This window comes from Xiphias gladius, chromosome 23 (genome assembly GCF_016859285.1).
Source record: "Xiphias gladius isolate SHS-SW01 ecotype Sanya breed wild chromosome 23, ASM1685928v1, whole genome shotgun sequence".
NCBI lineage: Eukaryota > Metazoa > Chordata > Actinopteri > Istiophoriformes > Xiphiidae > Xiphias > Xiphias gladius.
The window spans coordinates 18,574,373-18,593,528 of NC_053422.1; the positions used below are offsets into that span (position 1 = coordinate 18,574,373).

General features: G+C 42.5%; 3 protein-coding genes across 5 annotated transcripts; 1 reads left to right on the forward strand and 2 right to left on the reverse strand.

Moving 5' to 3' along the window:
• Window positions 1–988: 988 nt before the first annotated feature.
• Window positions 989–7,811, reverse strand: plp1a (proteolipid protein 1a). 3 transcript variants are annotated; one of them, XM_040120670.1, is made up of 7 exons: window positions 7,561–7,811; window positions 5,018–5,204; window positions 4,719–4,875; window positions 4,179–4,347; window positions 3,781–3,854; window positions 3,608–3,673; window positions 989–1,671 (listed from the first exon to the last, which is right to left on the reverse strand). In XM_040120670.1, the coding sequence occupies exons 1-7, from the start codon at window positions 7,562–7,564 to the stop codon at window positions 1,456–1,458; spliced, it is 873 nt and encodes a 290-aa protein (XP_039976604.1). In that variant the 5' UTR covers window positions 7,565–7,811; the 3' UTR covers window positions 989–1,455. The 3 variants fall into 3 exon arrangements, with proteins under 3 accessions (XP_039976604.1, XP_039976607.1, XP_039976605.1); XM_040120673.1 differs by lacking the exon at window positions 989–1,671 and adding an exon at window positions 1,810–1,944 and having other exon boundaries at window positions 7,561–7,808; XM_040120671.1 differs by lacking the exon at window positions 989–1,671 and adding an exon at window positions 1,812–3,210 and having other exon boundaries at window positions 7,561–7,809.
• si:dkey-27i16.2 (regulator of cell cycle RGCC-like) lies at window positions 7,145–18,944 on the forward strand. The gene is made up of 6 exons (XM_040120676.1): window positions 7,145–7,365; window positions 14,972–15,141; window positions 15,955–16,119; window positions 16,771–16,851; window positions 17,591–17,653; window positions 18,342–18,944. The coding sequence occupies exons 2-6, from the start codon at window positions 15,120–15,122 to the stop codon at window positions 18,347–18,349; spliced, it is 339 nt and encodes a 112-aa protein (XP_039976610.1). The 5' UTR covers window positions 7,145–7,365; window positions 14,972–15,119; the 3' UTR covers window positions 18,350–18,944.
• Window positions 10,375–13,561, reverse strand: pcdh20 (protocadherin 20). Its single transcript, XM_040120665.1, has 2 exons — window positions 13,514–13,561; window positions 10,375–12,906 (listed from the first exon to the last, which is right to left on the reverse strand). Exons 1-2 carry the CDS (start codon window positions 13,559–13,561, stop codon window positions 10,375–10,377), a joined length of 2,580 nt encoding a protein of 859 aa, XP_039976599.1.
• Window positions 18,945–19,156: the final 212 nt, after the last annotated feature.

Here is a 19,156-nt window from a genome sequence, read left to right on the forward strand (position 1 = left end):
TGAACTGAGTTGGGCATTTTAGAAGAATGGAGCTGTTGGCCTACATTAATTCAAAGCAAAAATGAGGGCTGAAAGTGTATCATTTAACAGTGTTAATGCTTCCTGGATTAAACAGAATAACTTGTCTCCTTACTGTACCATTTCAGTTGACATCCCGTTCAGATAATGTAGCCTACCACAGTGTTTACCTGAAATCTAACATACCTGCGAATGAGTGGGTATTTATAAGGTGATATAACCCGACAGCGTGTTGCTGTCTTACACCACTGCAACCCATTCTAATGTCAGTATTTTATTTTTTTTAAGAGTTGCTGTAATATTTATGAATGTAAAAGCTAATTTCTTTGGGCTGGTCATATTAATGGCTTATGTAAATTGCAAAAGGGCATTCATTTTATAGTAATGTTCAAAATGACAGTGAACGTCTGTTTCACTCTCAGTGCTCATCCCAAGAGTGTGATTATGCTGTGTGGAAAGTTAGACTGTTCATCTTGATTATGTGTTGATCTAATGGACAACTTCCCTTACTACTCTTTTTGCACTACGGAGGGATAAGACTGGTTGTGCCAACATGCTGGCAAAGCGGTGAATACTCCCCAGTGCTTGGCTACAAATAAAACATGCAACATACCAAATGGAGACACTATCTCGACTGTTGTCTTTGTGTTGATGCCTTGAAAATCCATCAAAGTACGTGGCTTTAAAGTTTGAAAACAAAGCTCTTCTAAACTATTTTTAAAACTAAAATAGGTCACTCAAATGTATTTGTAACTGAAGTTCTCCACCTTTCTCCAGGCACTTCACCATCAGGGAAAAAAAAGCCCCAATATCTGCATTAATAAGCAGCAATGTTGACATTAAGCATTTCTCGATTTCTCAGTAAAATCATGAGTAAAACAAATCTTGCATTTTTACCCCAAAACACACCTTGTTTGAATTTCATGACAAGACATTGAATGTCATTGAATGACCAAGTATGTGTAGCATCTACAAAGACAGTGAGCACTGTTTATTTCCTCTCCATTAAAAAAAGGCTATCAAGCATGCACTGCACTTTTATTTTCCCTTCATTAAAAAGGACATCAAGCATGCACTGCATACTATGAAATCTGAACTAGGCAAATTATTTTTTTTCTCATCATGTCTGCCTTTCAAAGTACATATTTGTAAATCTGACTTAATGAAATATTCAGACATTGGTCAAATGCAGAACATCATAGGAAATAAGCACAACATATTGAGCTGTAATGGCTCAGTTAAACAAAAAAAACAAAAAAAAACAACAAAAAAACTCCCAAAGTTCCCAACTGCATTAGTACCATTTTAGAACCTGAAATTTAACACAGAATAGCCTATACTAGCCAAAATAATGAAGGGAATCAACTTCATAATTACTACCAAGTTCTAATAAAAAACTAGAGTACTTTACAGAACAGTATAATTTTGATGACCAGCTCATATGGGATGGTTATCATGGAAAGCCTCTGCAGCAAGACTGGAGGCACTGTCTGAGATATCAGATGTGTTTGCAGGGTACGGAGAGCACAGTGTTCCTCCTCTGTCCCTCTGCAGCCGCCCATATAGGTCATAGCCTCTCCTCTCCTCTTTCGCTCTGTGCCTCAGCTTCCTCAGGTACACCTGGTTCACAGCAAAGTGCAGGGAACAGGGCACCTGTGGGTGCAAGAGGAGAGAATACAAAAGACCTTACAAAACACTTTGGCCCCCAGATGTGGCCGAAAGCCAAGGATGGAGCACCAGTTAAACTCTGGCACTACACCAGACTGCACTTTCACACAGACTTCAAACATATATTTTCAGAGGCACTCGGCACAAATGCCTCAAAGAATATTCTTTTTATTATCAAATATTACCAACACAAAAAAATAATCATCAAACAGCCAGCTGCCACTTGACAAATCCACTGTTCACAGCTGGGTAAAATTTCTGCCAAAAAGAATAAATGACTCATTATGTTGCAAAAGGTTTTGTTAGTAATACCCAAAGTGTAAAAGTAGTAGTAAATTGAGCTACGATAAGTAAAAAGAATGATTATACAATAACTACAAAAAAAATCCTAATGGATTAGAGACAAAACAAAGCTGTCCTCTCTCTATAAAAGTACCTCAGTCATGCATGTGCATTAACAGCAGGGGGGAGTCACACCTCAACAATGGGTTTTTCATCTAATGAGGTTACTCAATAAGTTAGCACCTAGTGCCTTTGCCATCTCAAAATTATGAGAAACTATTTCAGACCTTTCTAGATCAGAACTAAACAAGTTATGTCCCTTTGTCAGAAAGAAACTATTAAAGATAATCTAGAACTCCTTCAGTTCCCTCACATCGAATCCATCATTTCCATTATTCAGGGGGAGGCTAGGGTCATGCAGCAGCGTGTGGATGTGTTGTGTGTGTGGTTGCGGTCCCAGAAGAGCTGCATTGTGGCTTCAGAGAGGTGTGACCCTGTCTTTGTCCAGAGGACCCTCTCCCTTGACATGTAATATAACCCTTGGCAGAGACTCGTAGCGCAGGTGGCCCCCAGGACCGGATCGTTATTGGCTGGCTTTTAAAACAGGCATGACTCCATTGTTGAAGCTTTTCTCCAGCCCGTGAGAAAAGTCCTGAGGTCAGCGTGAGACTGCAAATGTGAGCTTGTCTGCCACCATGGCAACCAGATGTGAGGGATGGTAGCCATGGTAACCTATAATCCCTATTCTCCGTAACAGCTGCATTCTAGCTGCACATGTGTTGCCAATTGATGGTTATATTTTGCATGTGTTAATTTATTTGTAGAGTGTTATTATTTGACTGTGTTGGGAAGCAGAAATTAATTTTAGACACTAACCAGCAATAATTTAGCAAAATTTTGGTGCTGTCGCACTGAAAATAATGAAATTACATTGCAGAAGAACCTCACACACAAAAAAAAATGACAAAAAGAAAAGGAAATACAAAACAAGAACATCCTTACAACAAGGGAAGTAAAAATATAAAAGACGTGATTTTTAAAAAGTCCGTGACCACAGGTGATCCTGTGCAGATGATGAGAAAGGAGAGAATTGTTGTTGTCCCTTTAGATCCCCGTGGTTGGTGGTGAAGTAGTGACAGAGTAGACAGGAAGCTGGTGAGCCTAACATCGTGCACCTATCCCCTTCCTCCCCAGATACCGCAGAACCGCAAAGTTATAGGTGGTTGACACAGTATAGGTCAGCTATGGAAGGAGAAGCAGAGACGAGATGTGTCAGAACAGAGGTGAAGAGAAGAAAACGCCCAGAAACCCTACAAAATTTTGATTAGCTGCTAATGGCATTAATTTGATAGCAGATTATATCCATATAACAGCTTCTGTAATGGCGCATGTGAGTACAATGGGTGCCCCATTTGCCTGGCTGGAAAACCACCAGACATTACAGAATTATGATGATGTTTGCATCAGCTGAGAAAGAGGAACAGAGAGCAATAGTACAAAAGTCATCAGTCATGGAGGCCTGACATGCCTCGCCGCCCACACTTTGAGCGTCACTAAGTCACATGAGCCATAACACTATTGTTGTACCCCGCTGTGGAAGCGCACACAACTTGGCCCCGGCTGAAGCGTAATCACTCACCAGAGCCAAGAGAGTGATGCCCGCTCCGGTGAAGGCAGCGATGTAGAGGTCATAGGTCATTCGGTACTGAAAGGAAGAGATTTACATTGGTGGTGATAACATGTCTACTTTGTTTCATTTCAGGCGAGTTGTGGAACAGGACTACAGAGCTTGAATTATTCCCTGGGCCTTACCTCTCTGGTCTTGCAAACTGTGGATAGAGTCATACCACAGGCTTTGCCTGGTACTGCATTCCATGGCAGGAGCCCTGTTGAAATTGGGAGTATCTCCTCAATTCTATTTATTACGGACACAATTAAGGATAAAGCTGGTGTTCTTATATATTTTTCTTACTGTACACAAATCCCTTTAAGAGACCAAAAACAATTATATATATTTGTCCTTTTTAAATACTTTTAAACTTCCCTACCTTGTCTGTGGCTCTCAGCCCAAAGCCCTCTTTAAAAAACAGGTTATTGTTGTTTTTTGTCTTTTCATAGGATTTGTTACCAATAGGAAAAATATAGAATATATCATACAATTAGTGTGAGAGGGCAGTAACATAGGTTGCCATAAAAGGGCATCTTGTTACCGTATTGCCTTGCATCAACACAGAGCTGGTTGATACTCGCTGGGGTCTCCGTCAGAACGTCAATGGTGTGGCAGGTGGCATCCATGTTGTAGAAGAAGTAGACGGGCAGGGCAGAGAAGGCAAACACCAACAGCCACAGCACAGCTAGTGCGTATGTCATCACTATAAACTGTACAAGGAGAAAGCAGAATAAACATCAGCGTGCATCATCATAATAGTGATGCACATAAGTAATCTAAGAGAGTGTTTTTATGAGCACTGACTCACTTAGTGACCACATTTACTTTTTCTGATTAGCTTTACATATTATCTCACTCTCTGTTCTCCTCCTCTTTGAACCACTCAGTTTTTGTTTTTGTTTTTTTGTTTTTTTACCCCCAACCGCTCAAACACACACTGTATGCTTATCTTTGCATGTCCCCGAAGGTTTTTAGCAGCCTTAAGATTTTTGGATCAGCACCCACCAGGGAGTGATATGTGTATTAATCCCATCCAATCTCTCCAATCCCCTTTACTTGTTCCTTCCCTGGGCCTTCTCACCGAGGAGCTGAGGCAGCGGCCACACATGGTGCTCCTGAACTCTCCAAAGGTTTGCTTGGCAGCGCTGGTGGTGTAGAAGCCCTCGGCCAACAGCATGATGCAGTAGAGGAAGAAAAAGGAGGCCAAACCATAGATGACATACTGGAAATATTGAATGCTGAGAAGGAGAGGAAAAGGAAAAGAAAACAGTTTGCAGAGAACCCAAACCTTCAAAATAGAGGCTACAGCCCTAAGAAATCCCATGGGAAGGTTAAAACGATGTCACTCTAATGATGGAAATGCTAAATTTTACTACTTACATGTAGGCAAGGGTGATGTAGTCCTGAAGGTTACGGGCAAAGTAAGTCTCGATGAGTCTCTCTGTCTCTGTGAGTGCCTGGTGCCCACAACCACAGAAGAGGGCAATGCCAGTGAAACACAGCAGTGTGGCAACAAGGGAGCAATATGGCACCCCGCCCAAACAGCGCATACAGCAGTCATAGCAACCTGTTAATCAAGATGAAGCACCATGAAAGTCAGGGCACATTATTAACTGATGCTATATGACAGACAACACAGGACAGGTACTCTGCTCCAATGTACAAATTATGTGCAGTAGAATATGACTTCTTTCTTGTAAAGAAGGGATTTCTTTTTTTATTCTTTCCAATCAGTTAATATAGACGTGCTATACCTGTAAAAGGGTAGGTCGCTCAAATGCTAAAAAAAAACATTTTTTTTTTCTACTTAGTCTGGTGGTGTCCATGCAGACTGCTTTGGTTGTACTGGCTTTGGTTTTGAGACATCCCTCTGAGATTTTTGCCTCCATCCCAATACAGTGAAGGTGAACTGAATTTTGTTTGTGCTGCTCGAAATTAGGGTTGCTACTAAAGAATATTTTCGTCATTGATTAGACTATTATTTTTTAGTCAAAAAATGTCCACCAGAAGCGATGAAATGTCTATCACAGTTTGTCAGAGCCTAAGTCGACATCTTCAGAAGGCTTGTTTGGTCCGACCAACAGCCCAAAACCCCAAGATATTTTGTTTACAATGACGTAAAATGGAGGAAAGCAGCAAATCCTCACACTGGACAGGCTGGAACCTGGAAACAATTTTTGCTTGATAATTAACAAATAAAATGGGTACTGATCCTCAAAACAATAATTTCTCTGACCAGAAACAATTTTCCTGTTATGCTGGATAATTCACAGACCAAACTGTCAACAGTTTTCATCGTGACTATTTCTTTGGTAGAAAGTAGTTCCCACGAACAAAAGTGTACAATGGGGTTGGTGTATTACCCCGAGTAACATGAACCCTGTCATTTTTTGATGGTGTGAACGACACACAAAATTTCCTTTGAATTGGGGGGGGTGGCAGAAATTTCCAGAGATGGATAACTTCAAACCTGGACACAAAAAAACAAAACTCCCTGCATACCTAGATAACACTAGGGGTAGGTAGCATTTAATTTAAAAATCGGAACCAACCATTTAAAGAAAATTTGCTCATACTACTTTATCACTATGGATAGACAAGCAGCTGCAACCTATAGTTCACTTGGTAAAGCCGTGCACTCTCCCTAATAGTCATGTGCTGTTTGAATGGATGCCAAGGGCCAAGGGCATGGGGATGTGTCTGCTCTGACCCCAGCTCACACCCTGACTCCATTCACAACCAAGAATGGAGAGTGTGAGAAAAGGGGGAGGACAGAGAGGAGAGACAAAGTGAAAGAGAGAGAGAGGCTGCTTTTGTGACGGCAGAGACAACCGTCTTTGTCCCACTGCATCATGGGGGTACAAGGGCCACCAATGTCAAGCAAACAAAGGCCAGAGGCACCTCTATGCCTGGCACACACATATGCACACTCATAGACTTCCTCCTGCAGAGACACAGGAACAAGAAAAGTGATAGTGGGGACCCTGTCTGTGCTGGAAGAGGATGGGGGGAAAAAAAGCTGATCTATAAACAAACAATGCGACTGTGTGCATGTGTGCCATTGCACGCTTGCATGCGTGCATCCACACAGACGCGCACAATGGAAGCAGACTGACTGTGGCTGGTACCATTACAGTAAACACAGATGGCAGGAGGGGCAAATAGGCTCTTTAGCTGAATACGTCTACATGGCTGTCCATGTGACAGGGGGAGACAGAGGCAAACTGGGATCACTGTCATTCAGAGAGCACGACTCCGCTATAGTACGGAAGAGGGAGTTTAGCGAACACAGACAGTTAATTTCAATATTGTTAGATTAGAGAGGAAGTTAATTAAAAAGGGGCAATTACACATAGGCTGCCTCTATGCACCCAAAGACTTCTGGTCACCACGAGTACAAGACAAGTACCGGCATGCACACGATCCAGAGCTTTAAACATCATGCAGTCGAACCAATATTAGCCCACGCGCCTTCAGACGCGCCGTGCACCAATTAACTAACTAATGAAACCAGCGGCTCCGGCGCTCTCGGCCGAGGCAGCCCACAGTCTCTCGACTGTGACTCAAATGAAAATGCAGGCCTAGTCCTGGTAGCAGACGCGAAGCCGAGGCCAGGTTCGCCTCCTCCAAAACCGAGACAGACTGCGACCGAAAGCAAACGTCAAAGAGTAGCCCTGGCATCTCAAGCATGAAATAAATCTCATGATACCAATGGAGCATCAGGGCCGGTGAGTGGCCAAACCCCTAAACTGCCAAAAAAAAAGAAAAAGAAAAAAAAAAGACGTAATAACTTCGGATGCACTCTCACTGTGCCATTCATATCAGAGTGCAATCACATAAAATAAAATGCAGATTTGATAATAAGAAGTGTTCTATCCACTAAAAGCTAATAAAGTTAGATTGTAGTGTCAGGAGTTTCTTACCCATGTCTGGAAGGATGCGTTCAGGACTTGTTGGCTACTGCTGCCTACACTGCAGCTGGTCCGCTGATGATATGCGCAACTCGTCTTCGGCCCCCGTATATCAGTCTCAACTCGCTTTCTGTTCTTCCAACAATGGACAGACCCGCTGATGACTGCAAGTGCAATCTTAAAGAAACAATGTCGCTTTTCAGTGAACTTCAAGCCGCAGAATAATGAGGAGTTCAAGGTTCTTGCGCTTGTAGAGATTTACTTGGTTCATTGTTGACGCATATTGGCACAGAGAGAGAGGGAGAGCAATTTGCAACTTCTTATGCAAATACAGCAGAGGGAAAGTTTTATTTGTTTATTTATTTTCTCAGGGGGGAAAAAAAAACTTTTCTTCTGTGAGTTGGCCATCTCAATCCTAGGGTTTTCAATGCTTGGTTCGCCAAGGCCTTTGTTTTTTCAGCCTGATAAATAAAACCAAATGAGAAACAACTCATGGGTGATGCAGAATGGGACTGGTGAGATGCTGTGTGTCTATGAACAGTGAAGGGTTATTTGTCTGAGATTTAAAAACCATCAATATGAGCCTGTGGACAAGTCAGGTGATGCTCTCCAGATTTAGGAAATTGTCTCTGTTGGACTGCAGTCTTTGAGGTATGATACTGAACAGAAGAGATCTGACATCCCAGCTGGCAAAAGGCATTTGTGCTTTATTGTTTATCTCTTAAATAAATCTATTTAGTCCTGGAAAGTTCCATTAAAAGCAAGCTTCAAATGGAATTAACAGCCCATGAATACGTGGATAGCTCAACTTCTGATAAAGTCACACGGTGTCTTTTAAACTGGATTAGTTGAGGGGCAACCTTCTTTGATGAGAATTTTTTTTTTTTTTGGGTATTTTAATTAGATTGGATTGTTATGTTATATGTGATCATAAAATCCCTGATGTGAATCAGAAACAATCCACTGGGTGTTCAGGGCAGTGTCAGCTGGTTTCTTTGTCCATGTCAGCTCATGCAACCTCATAACCCACTATCAAATGTTAGACTTGAGAAGAAATGAATTTGATTGAAATGAAATGTGCTGTGAGTGGAGCAGAGCGGCGTGCAGCAGGGAAACATCACTGATCTCAGGCAACCTGACGGAGGCAGAGAAAGAGACTGTCCCCTGATTAATCTCCACCCTCTGGCCAAATACCTGAAATTAAGTGCCAGATTTGGCTTCATCTACGTCCAGTAGATGGCAGGCTTTCTCCTGCCACAGCATTTGTACAGCAGCAGGCAGACGAACAGTATTTCCCATAATAATACTAATTTTTATGAAAAGTCAGTTTTTTCAGTCAGCATCTATAATCACGATGCTGTAAAAACCACTTTGTAAAAGTGTTAGACTTTTTGCCAACCTGGTCAAAATGTCTCTTTTGAAAAACCCCACTTGGCCTAATCTTTAATAATAATTTGCACATATTGTAATCTAATGGAATCTATAATTCCTCATGTAAAGATGCTACTTTAATTTGTAATTTTGTTATGGGGCTCTTTATTTCCTCTATGTTAATGTAGTTAGTCTCAAAGTACAACCCTATTAGATTATTTATTTCTGAGCTGCTAGCTTACAAATCCTCAGAGAGACACTGCTCATGTTATACAAGCCTTGTTCTACACTAACCAGGTTGTTGTACATTGTGTTTTACAGGCTCTGACTCTTGGCTTTCCTCCTGTTCTCTAACACAGCCGTATCTTAAAAGGATCACTCAATAGCTTATGATACTGTTAAGATTTCAAAAAAAAATGTTTTTTTTTGTAAAAGCTAAAACAATTACCTTGCCCTCTTTGTGTAATTGTGTGTTCACAGATTTGTGAGAAACATTTTACCCTGAATCATTCATACTAAATGCATCACTTAACCTGGTTTGATATCCCAATTGCTCCCCGGCCTACAAATGTATCAGTAACACATGAGAGCAACTGCCTTTTGTAAAGTTTCCTTTGAACACAGTATGATTTCACCGCAAACATCTGTTGTCAAAACAACAAGCCTGTTGGGTTACTGGGTGCAGTTTAGTAGGTTTTCTGCCTTTTGGGGGCGATCCAGTGCTGTGTGCTGTGTGCAAGAAGCAGTGCTATCACGTAACAGGTGTGAGGTGGTGACTTGAGATGGTGGTGTGCCTTCCCTCCGCTTCCTCTCACCTGTCCACAGCCACTCTCCACCTCCTGTGGTTGCCTCAGAGCTGAGCCTCCTCTTGAGAGACTTTCATCACCTCCCCACTGCAGGAACATTAAACCCTTTTGTGTGTCTAAATACTTTAGAATCCCCATCGCTCAGAGTTAGAAATCGGAGAAAGGACCAATCAACTTAGCAGACCATTACTTCAGTCTTCTTCTGGCTTCAGCGGTCATAATCCCCAAAGATAATGACTGTAATACTGGCATTTTAGCATGCCTTACTGTGTGATATGCTGTTAGGGTGGGTAATACTGCATCACTGGTGTCAAATTATGGTGTTCAACATTTTTCTACAGAAAGCATGGAGAAAAAGTCTCTTCTTGAAACTTGAATTATTTCACTTATCAGATAACCTTTTATTTGCTTTCCCGGTAGCTTACAGGGATCTTTATCAGAAAATTGATCAACTTTATTTCCACAGAATTTTGCACTTTTGCTGTTGACAAATGTTTGAATACACCGCGTATCAGAATAATTCAATGAATTTGATCATTAAAATGCAAGAAGCCCTTGACAAATGTTCAGAATACATTTATTTCACAGGCTGAATTCATCCTTGACAGAGTGTGAGCCAGGATTACACACTTTTGCTTGCTTTATTCTGTTAGTCATCAGAGTAATATTTGTCTTGGAGCCTGAATGAAATCTTATTCTCCTCAGTGTGCCCCCGCTTGCTTTGTCGTAGACAACTTCTCCTCCATTTCAGGTATAAAACAACTGTCACCCCAATCAAACATGTGGATGCCAGCATTAAACCCAGGCCGGCTAAAAATGTCAGCTGAGCAGATCTAGGGATCTTTATCTCACACATGGGGGCCCTTGAAGGGGTTTGAACCAAGTTAGGTGTCCCTGTCCAGGTGGGTGCCCTTTCCAAGTGGCAGGGCTCCATGCGCTCATTGACCAACAGATTAACCCAGATAGTGCTGTAAAGTGGAAATGGTTTCCCCCCATCTCTGACCACAATGAACAGGTGATGCATACCCAGGTCCTTCTGTAGAAGTTGCTTAGCTAAGGTGATGTTCCCTGACCTTGAATCCACCCGGAAGGGACAGCTGTTTTGCGCTGGTTCTGGTGGCACAACAGTGTATGTAATCTCTGAATTCAGCCCTGAGTCCTCATCGATGGCATAGATCTTTGTTACCATGGTCCCTGCCATTGCATAAAGAGAGACAGTCAGGCATGAGGAGTTGCTGCTAGGAAGGATCACTTTTGGCTGGTTGTCATTGATGTCCTCCACAAAGACAGTTACCCTGGCAGTGGACGTCAAAGCGATCGGGTGCCCGTGATCAGTGGCCAGCAGGTAGAGTTCATAGTGGTCCTCAGTCTCACGGTCCAAGTTGCTGTTGGTGCGAAGTGTCCCCTGTGTGTTATCCACAACAAATGGTCCACTGCTGCTTACAACATGCAACTCTGTGTTCCCATTCTCCCCTTCATCTGGGTCTGTCACCCCTACTCTCCCCACCTGGGCAAATGGTGGTACATTCTCAGGGATGAAAAAGATGAAGTGAGGGGTTAGAAAAACAGGCGCATTGTCATTCTGGTCCAGAACACGAATGGACACTGTGGTCAGGGACTCCAAGGGAGGAGAGCCGCTATCTTGTGCAAGCACAGTGAGTTTGTGTACACCCTGCTGTTCCCTATCCAGAGCGGCTAACACAGACAGTTGACCCGTCACAGGGTCAATGTTAAAGATGGTAGGTGTGTGTTTGTCCAGCCTGTAGGTCACCCTGCCGTTGTATCCGCTGTCTGCATCTGAAGCTGAGACCTGCAGCAGTGACATCCCTGGCTGGTTGTTTTCCCCCACCTCCAGCTGGTAGTGAGACTGGAGGAAATGTGGAGCATTATCATTGACATCTGCCACCAACACCCTGATCACATGCCTAGAAGGAACGATCACAGACACTTCACCTGATCTCTCATGCACTACCACAGAAATATGGTGTTCCCTTTTCAGCTCATAGTCTAGGGGCTTTGATGTGGAAAGCAGATATTTGCCATTCTGTGGGCTCAAAGTGAAAGGCACTTTGCCCTCAATGGCAAGACATGAGCCTTTAAAGCTGCTGTCACCCTCAAGCTCTAAAACGGCTAAGACGGTGGGGGGCTGGTTCTCTGGTAACAACATAGTCTGGTTTTGATGCTCTGCTATGAACCCGATCTTGATTGTCAGCTCTTGGTTCGCCTTGGGGAGCACGGATATGGTTACCTGCATGTCTGCTGGGGGGCAGTGATGGCCGCTAGCTAACACTTTCAACACCAGCTCCTCAGAGTTGTCACTCTGGAGGTCCTGTGTTAGTCTGATGTATCCGGTGAGGCTGTCAAGACTAAAGAGCTTCTTGGCCCGCTCAGAGACTTTGGGACTGAGGGAATAAACGATGGCAGCATTCGGGCCTGAATCTGGGTCTGTTGCTCTGACCTGAGCAACCAACATGTTCCTCGGGGAGTCTCCAGGGATGGTGATACTGCTTGGGCTGTCAGAGCTAAAGCTTGGACAGTTGTCATTAACATCTGTCACTGTGACTATTAAAGTTGCTGTAGCACTTAAAGGGTCTGCGCCGCAGTCGGTGGCCACCAGCGCCATCTGATATTGGTCCTGAGTCTCTCTATCCAGGGCTGTTTGCACAACCAGAATGATGAAAGGCACGTCTTCTTCTACTTTTAAACCGAAAACTCCCTCGGAATCTTCTAGGTGGTACTGCAGCTCTCCGTTAAGACCGGCGTCCCTGTCCTGAGCCTGGTCATCCAATAAGAAACTGGTCCCTACAGTCACGTCCTCAGACACCCTTAGGTGTATTTCACTGTTTTCAAAATGAGGGGCGTTGTCGTTGATGTCCTCTATGATCACAGGAAACTGTATAAGGTCTCCCGAGGGCCTCACGATAGCATTGTGTAGAATAATGCATTCCTCAGCTTTTGTCTCCTTGGGACAGAGGGCCTCACGATCCATCTTTTGCTCAGTGGTGTAGAAATTCCCTGTGTTTTTGTCCATCCACAGGTACTCCTGGGTCAGGAGCTGGTACGGAGGTGGAAAGTGTTTACTAAGTGATCCAGCCAGAGTACCAGGTTCCTGTTCCTCTGGGACAAAAAAGCAGACAGAACCACATATGATCTGCCTGAGATGGACCAAAAGCAGCAGATTCTGATGGAGAAAGAAACAAACTGTGAGCAGTAATTTAAAAAAAAGAAAAGGGAAAAATGGCACAGGCAATTTTTTATTTTTGGTTATGATTTAGTGATCCCATTGTTGCCCCTCAGTCTGACAGAGCAGTTTTTCCTGGTGGTGATAAGGTTTAAACTTCAAGCCTCAGTGAGCTCTTTCAAAAGCAGGCAACTGTACAATGAAGGTAATGTGATGCCCCCCACTTATCTCTAACCAATTACACTCGCAAAAACACACACAAAAAACAAAAAGCAAATAGAAAAGTGTGTATTTGGTGTTACAAAAAAATCACTTGCATATATTCCTGCAGTTTCACAAATATTTGGGTATTTCATATATTTGAGGATCATACGCATTATTTTTCTTTTAATCGTTAAGAGAATCTGAATCTGCACAATTTTTCATGTATCCCAACAAATCTTCAGTGCCTCTCCAGGCGCTCCGGCACACATTCAGTACATTTATATTTTTTGAAATTCAACACTAAGGAATTACATTCAAGTTACACCCTTTCACTCAATCAGAAACACAGAGACCGTAATTAGACACCACGCGACTGGATGAGCTTTGCTTTTGACTCACTGACCTGCAGTAGTCCAGCCCTGTTCATATTATCAGGAGTCCCATGGCCCATCGCCCTCACACATGTTACCCAAGTTCCCCGGCAGCAAATGAATGCCGAGGACAGAGGCAGCAACCTAAACCTGATGAAGGCATAATTCTTTACACGCCCCTCCTACAACACTCCTCTTGTGTGTCAGACTGACACCGGAGAACAACAGGTTCACCTGCATGAGTTGAACAAACGCCTTTGTAACAACTCATGCGTTGCTAAAGAATAAAACAGTGAGTAAGCACGAGGTTTTTGCTATCTATGTATCTTTTCTCTAAACTATACAAGGCAGGATTAGCATTACAATGCCAAATGTGCTTCCACACATAATATATTGGCACACCTGCCACCCATTTTTTTCATAATGTTTTACCTCTGACTTTGTCTCTCAGATCTGTCCTATTGTACTGTTCTGTCCACGTCTCCAGGAGCCTTTATATAACCCTAGGGATCACGTTTTTACACATTACATCAGCAACAGTGTTAACAATGCTAAAAAAGGTTCTCGGGGCATTCATACATAGATGTAAGCTGGTAATTTCTTCTGTAGGTGAACATCAACAGTAGAAAGAAACTAAGTATATTTACTCAAGTAAAACTGTGAAGTACATTTCAGCGGGGAATATTGTGCCCTGTTCAGAACTTAATTTTTAGTATATTTGTGTATTTTACTAATTATGCTTCTGTACTCTTAGTTAAGTAAAAGTTTCACCTGAGGAATTTTGCCTTTAAGGGGTATATAAATCTGTGGTATAACTTTTACTTGAGTACTTCTACCGCTTGTAAACACGCAAGGCTTCTTCACTGAGAACTGTGTAACAGGGCCCTTAGCCTTGCACGGCTGGACTTTTGGAGTAGAAACTACACTCGAGGGGCCTCTGTCGACAGGGCAGAGTACTGCACGACCTACAGCAGAATTATAATGCTTGAAAGTTTTGTGTTGACATGTGGACTAATATAGAGTCAGCAACTCAGGTGTGAATTTACCAAATCAAAAAGCAAACACAAAAAAACAACAACAAGAACAAAAAAAAACCCCAAAATAAATCAAAACATATAGCTAAATAAAAGTATCGCGAAAGATTGTATTAATTTTAAGATGATACGAAATGACCACAAAATGTGACAAGGCCCCTACAAAGTATTGCACGTGGATTTATCGTCAGGGTTTTTATTCTTCAATAAAGCTTTCTCAACGCTTTAAGGTCCTCTATAAATTCCTTTTGTTGCCAGCTGCCTGTGCCAAAAACATGACAAATCTCTTATGAATACTAAACGGGGGAAAGTTTCATATTTAATTCGAAAGCATGGAAAAACGCTGTAAGCCTCGACCGGGGTTGCATAACGGCTCATTTCTGCCCGTCTCATTTGCGCTTGGTTTTTCCTCAACTTTCCGCCCCCCCCCCCTTTTTTTTTTTCCCCCTCTTACAGTAGACCTCTGAGGTTTTTCTCTGTGAGGTGATTGGCTGGGGCGATCCGTTAGTGGAGCGGGTGCCGAGGACTTTGCAATAAAAGTACAGTCCCGCTTGTCACCCGGACACACAGCCGCTCACAGCAGCCTTCATTTCACTGTCCCATCATGTCCTCAGACACTTCCACAGGTGAGTCCAGCGACTACTCGAGCCATTAGTTTTAAATGATGACAGCGTGATGGTGATTATAGACCTATGAGAAACAGGCACCACCAGTATAATACTTTAAGAGAGGCTGAAACATATATTTTAGTCTTTTAAAATTCCACTTGCCTAACCATTTTTTATATATATCACATCAAGTTGTTAGCAATCAAAGTGAGAAACGGTGGGCAGTTTTGTAGATCATGTAGCCTGCTGTGCTTTTATTTTACACGTTTAATACCTCATGTTCTCATATTTGTTGGCATACTTTGTGCATTTATTCTAGATATGGCCAAAAGTGTCGTTTTAGTGCAGTCCAAAGTATAGAATTCAGATTTAAAATGTAATATTTTTGTATCACAGTTTGCAGGCCAGGTCTTTTACAGGCTGTTTGGTGTTTTATATGGCTTATGGGCTGTTAGGTTTATTTCACATATCAAGTTTTCTGACTCAGCCCACTGACATAAACTTCAACCGCAGGCCATTGCTTTTCGCTTTTATGTAATTTCATTCTCACCCGCAAGATATTTGTAATAAGTAAGCTAGTTCTCATACAGGAAAATGTCCTAGATCATTGAGAAATGAGATTGTTTTATTTCAAAAATATTTTAAATCTCCTGAACTTACCAAGGCTTTTAAACAAGATTTTACTGTGATATATATATTTTTTATTTCATAGAGTAATTTACTGCCTGTCGCTGTTCAATTGTGCTTTCTGAAATAACCTTGGATGATCTTAACATTTACTTTCAGTGAAGTAATGCGATGTCTTTCCAACCGCTATCACATTTTCCACAGACTTGGAGCTGGAACTGGGTGAGTTGCTTCAGGAGTTCCAGGATGTGGTGGAGGAACTGAAGGCCCCTTCTCAAAGCAAACCGCATGCTTACCAGCGCGTGCTGCAGGAGGCCAAAAGTCGAACGGGGCTGGGGGACGACAGCGGAGTCGAGGACTCTGATTATAGTGAGTTATGAACGAACAATGTTACTGTGATTAAGATAATGTTTTGCTCAAAGTACAAAGCATAGGGAAGGAAACACATTATTTACTACATCATTTGTTTGTGAGTGAGTTTGTATGAAAGCCCCATGGGTGCTGGTTGAGTCCCTTTATCAGCCCAAACAACTGCCGCTTGACACTTTTAATTTGCATGAAATTAGTTGTACAAGAGGAAACATCCCTGTGCACTTCTATTAAAGTGGCTGTTTTGCTCATGACAATAGCTCGGCACTGGAATGAATTGCAATTATGGACAACCCATCTTTTGTAATTGTCTGGGTGTTTTTTTTGATGCTGCCGTTGCGCGTTTGCTGACGGTTATGAGATAAAAGAAAAAAGTGTGTTTTTTAGCTCCCGTGTGTCGTCATTATTGAAAGTAATTTAGCCCCCTAACGTTTCAACAGACAAGCCGCTTTCAAAAGCGGACACATGGGAGTTGCTAATAGTGGATATGTGTTTACCTTCACTTTACTGCGTGTTATTATCATTATGCGCAGTTCTTGCATTGTGTTAAAATGACTGTCGTTGTTGTCGATCATTTGCATGGGCTGGCCATAGTGCTTGTCTTCTGTTTATTATCTCACCGCTCCCTCCCCCCCTTGCACCCCCCTCCAGGCAGTGAAGCTTCTTTGGGAAACAGTTTGAACTCCAGCGAGGAGGAGCTTCACACAGCAGGCATCACGCTGGCACCGAAAGGTACTAGAGGCTTCCATCAGTCTATCTCTATCCAGATAGCCCTCGTTCTTACAGTGATCACTATCACTTTTGCTCTGATCACTATCACGGCCACACAAAAACGCTCTACATTAGGCTGGGAGCTCTTTTATTTTCACACAACAAAGCCCCTGCCACTGTGACTGTGACATCTCAGCCCCCCCCTGTTTTCCAAGTCTCCTGCAGGGGTTATTTGTGCTGCTAGGTAGTGGTGAGAGTGGCTCAGGTGTGTGTGTGTGTGTGTGTGTGTGTGTGTGTGTGTGTGTGTGTGTGTGTGTGTGTGTGTGTGTGTGTGTGTGTGTTTGTATGCATGTAAGTGAATGGGAGCTGTTGTATTTTGTTTCATGCACAGAGTACTGTTAAATCTCAATGGATGAAAACAAGAAGGTGACCAGGAGGTGTCATTCACGCTGTCTGTGTTTGTACACAATACCTTACTCACATATTTATAACACAGATCCCAGTGGGATCCATCAAGCTCTTGAGGTTTTATAGTACTTAAGATCTGCAATATCTCGGTTTGTAGAAAAGAAGCTGAAAATGTTTTTGCTAGTCCAAAAGCAGTTTGGATCATATGTATTTCTGGGGCTTAGATTCGTTTTCAGCTTTTGGTCAAAGGAAATACCACTGAACTGAACTGCATTTCCCCACAAAAATTTTCCATTGCTGTTTTCCTTCTGTAGTTTCTAAAAATCAGTTACCTTCTGTCTTCTTTCTGCAGCCAAACTGGGAGACACAAGGGAACTTGAGAGTTTTATCGACATGTTGGACCGGGAACTTGCTGGTGCGTATTTAAGAGAATTACACCTCCCTATCACTCGGTCTTTTCTTTATTCCTTTATTCCTAAACCTTCGTGTCAGCAGACTGCACTGTATAATGCTGTTGGAGATGCTGACAGAGTCTGTGTTTTGTTACACATTGAAAAACAGAGTGCCTACTAGTAGCCACCTTGTTTCTACCTTGTGCAACCCCCTCCCACCCCCCCACCCCCCTTTTTATCTCTGAGCACCTCTTGTGTGTAAATGCCATGTCGGGGGACTCAGGTGGGCTATCTACACACCCTTTAGTGATAATAGCTTACTTGACTACATAAGCATCATGATCCTGCTATCAGCTCTAAAGCAGTGGTGTTTCAGAGGCCTATGAACATGTGTTCGTATGTACGTGTCCCTGCACACACACACACACACACACACACACACACACACACACACACACACACACACACACACACACACACACACACACACACACACACACACAAACTACAAACAACAAAACATGAATTCTATGCTATCAGTGGTCTCAACACACAGAGAATTAAAGTTATAATTTAATAACAACCCCTGTATCTTTACAAGGCTCACTGATAAGTCTGTGCATGTTTGTGTGAGTGTTACTATGCCTGTATGCCTTTTTCTCCTATTCTGGCTCCTGAGCTTTTGTAGTTTTCTCTCTCCCTGTTTTGCAGAGATGTGAAAAGAGAGAGATATCGAGCCACATGGGGGGGTTGGGGAAACAGGCCGGGAGCGACATGGCTGGCTACTGCCGAGCAGACAGGCAGATCTACACCAGAGCAGATCTGAGGGAGCAAATGCTCCCCTGGCTGCTCCAGGGGAAAAGGTTAACATCAGAAATTAAAAGGGCACTCCCTTCCAAAATGCAAGAACACCCTTAGACCCCTGGCGACGCCGCGTCCAGCCAGCAAGACGATGTCCCTGCAGCATTGGATCCAAGATGTGTGACATATTCCCGAAACTAGACAAAGCCTCCATCTGTCCAGGCGTATGAGAAAACGCTGCCTAGAGTATAGAAAGCATGTTTATCCCACATTTGAAATTCCTGTAAGTACTATGCCAGTAAGGGACCCTAAGTCCTCAGTGCCATAGTTTTTTTTTAAAGGAGGCAGATCTTTATCTTGTCCAAAATTACAGATGGCACTTAAGTTTTAAACTAGTTTCAAGTCCAAGGGGTTCAAATCTGCTGTGTAATATCAAGTGTCGTTTTTATGCTGACGTTTCCAGTGTACAGTTTTTGTGAATATTCATTTTTAATATAAATTGTTGTACAGATGAATGCACAAATAAACAAATCTAAATTTTGATTTTATTTTGTATTATGTTTAATTTTTTGTTGACATACAGCACTAAATTTAATCTGGTTCCAGATTTAGAGACACTGCCTTGCTGGCCATATCTGACTCTACACACAAACACACAATGTTGAAAGTCTTTCACTTTTCCAAAAAATAGTACTGACAGTACTGACAACAAAATATATTCAATG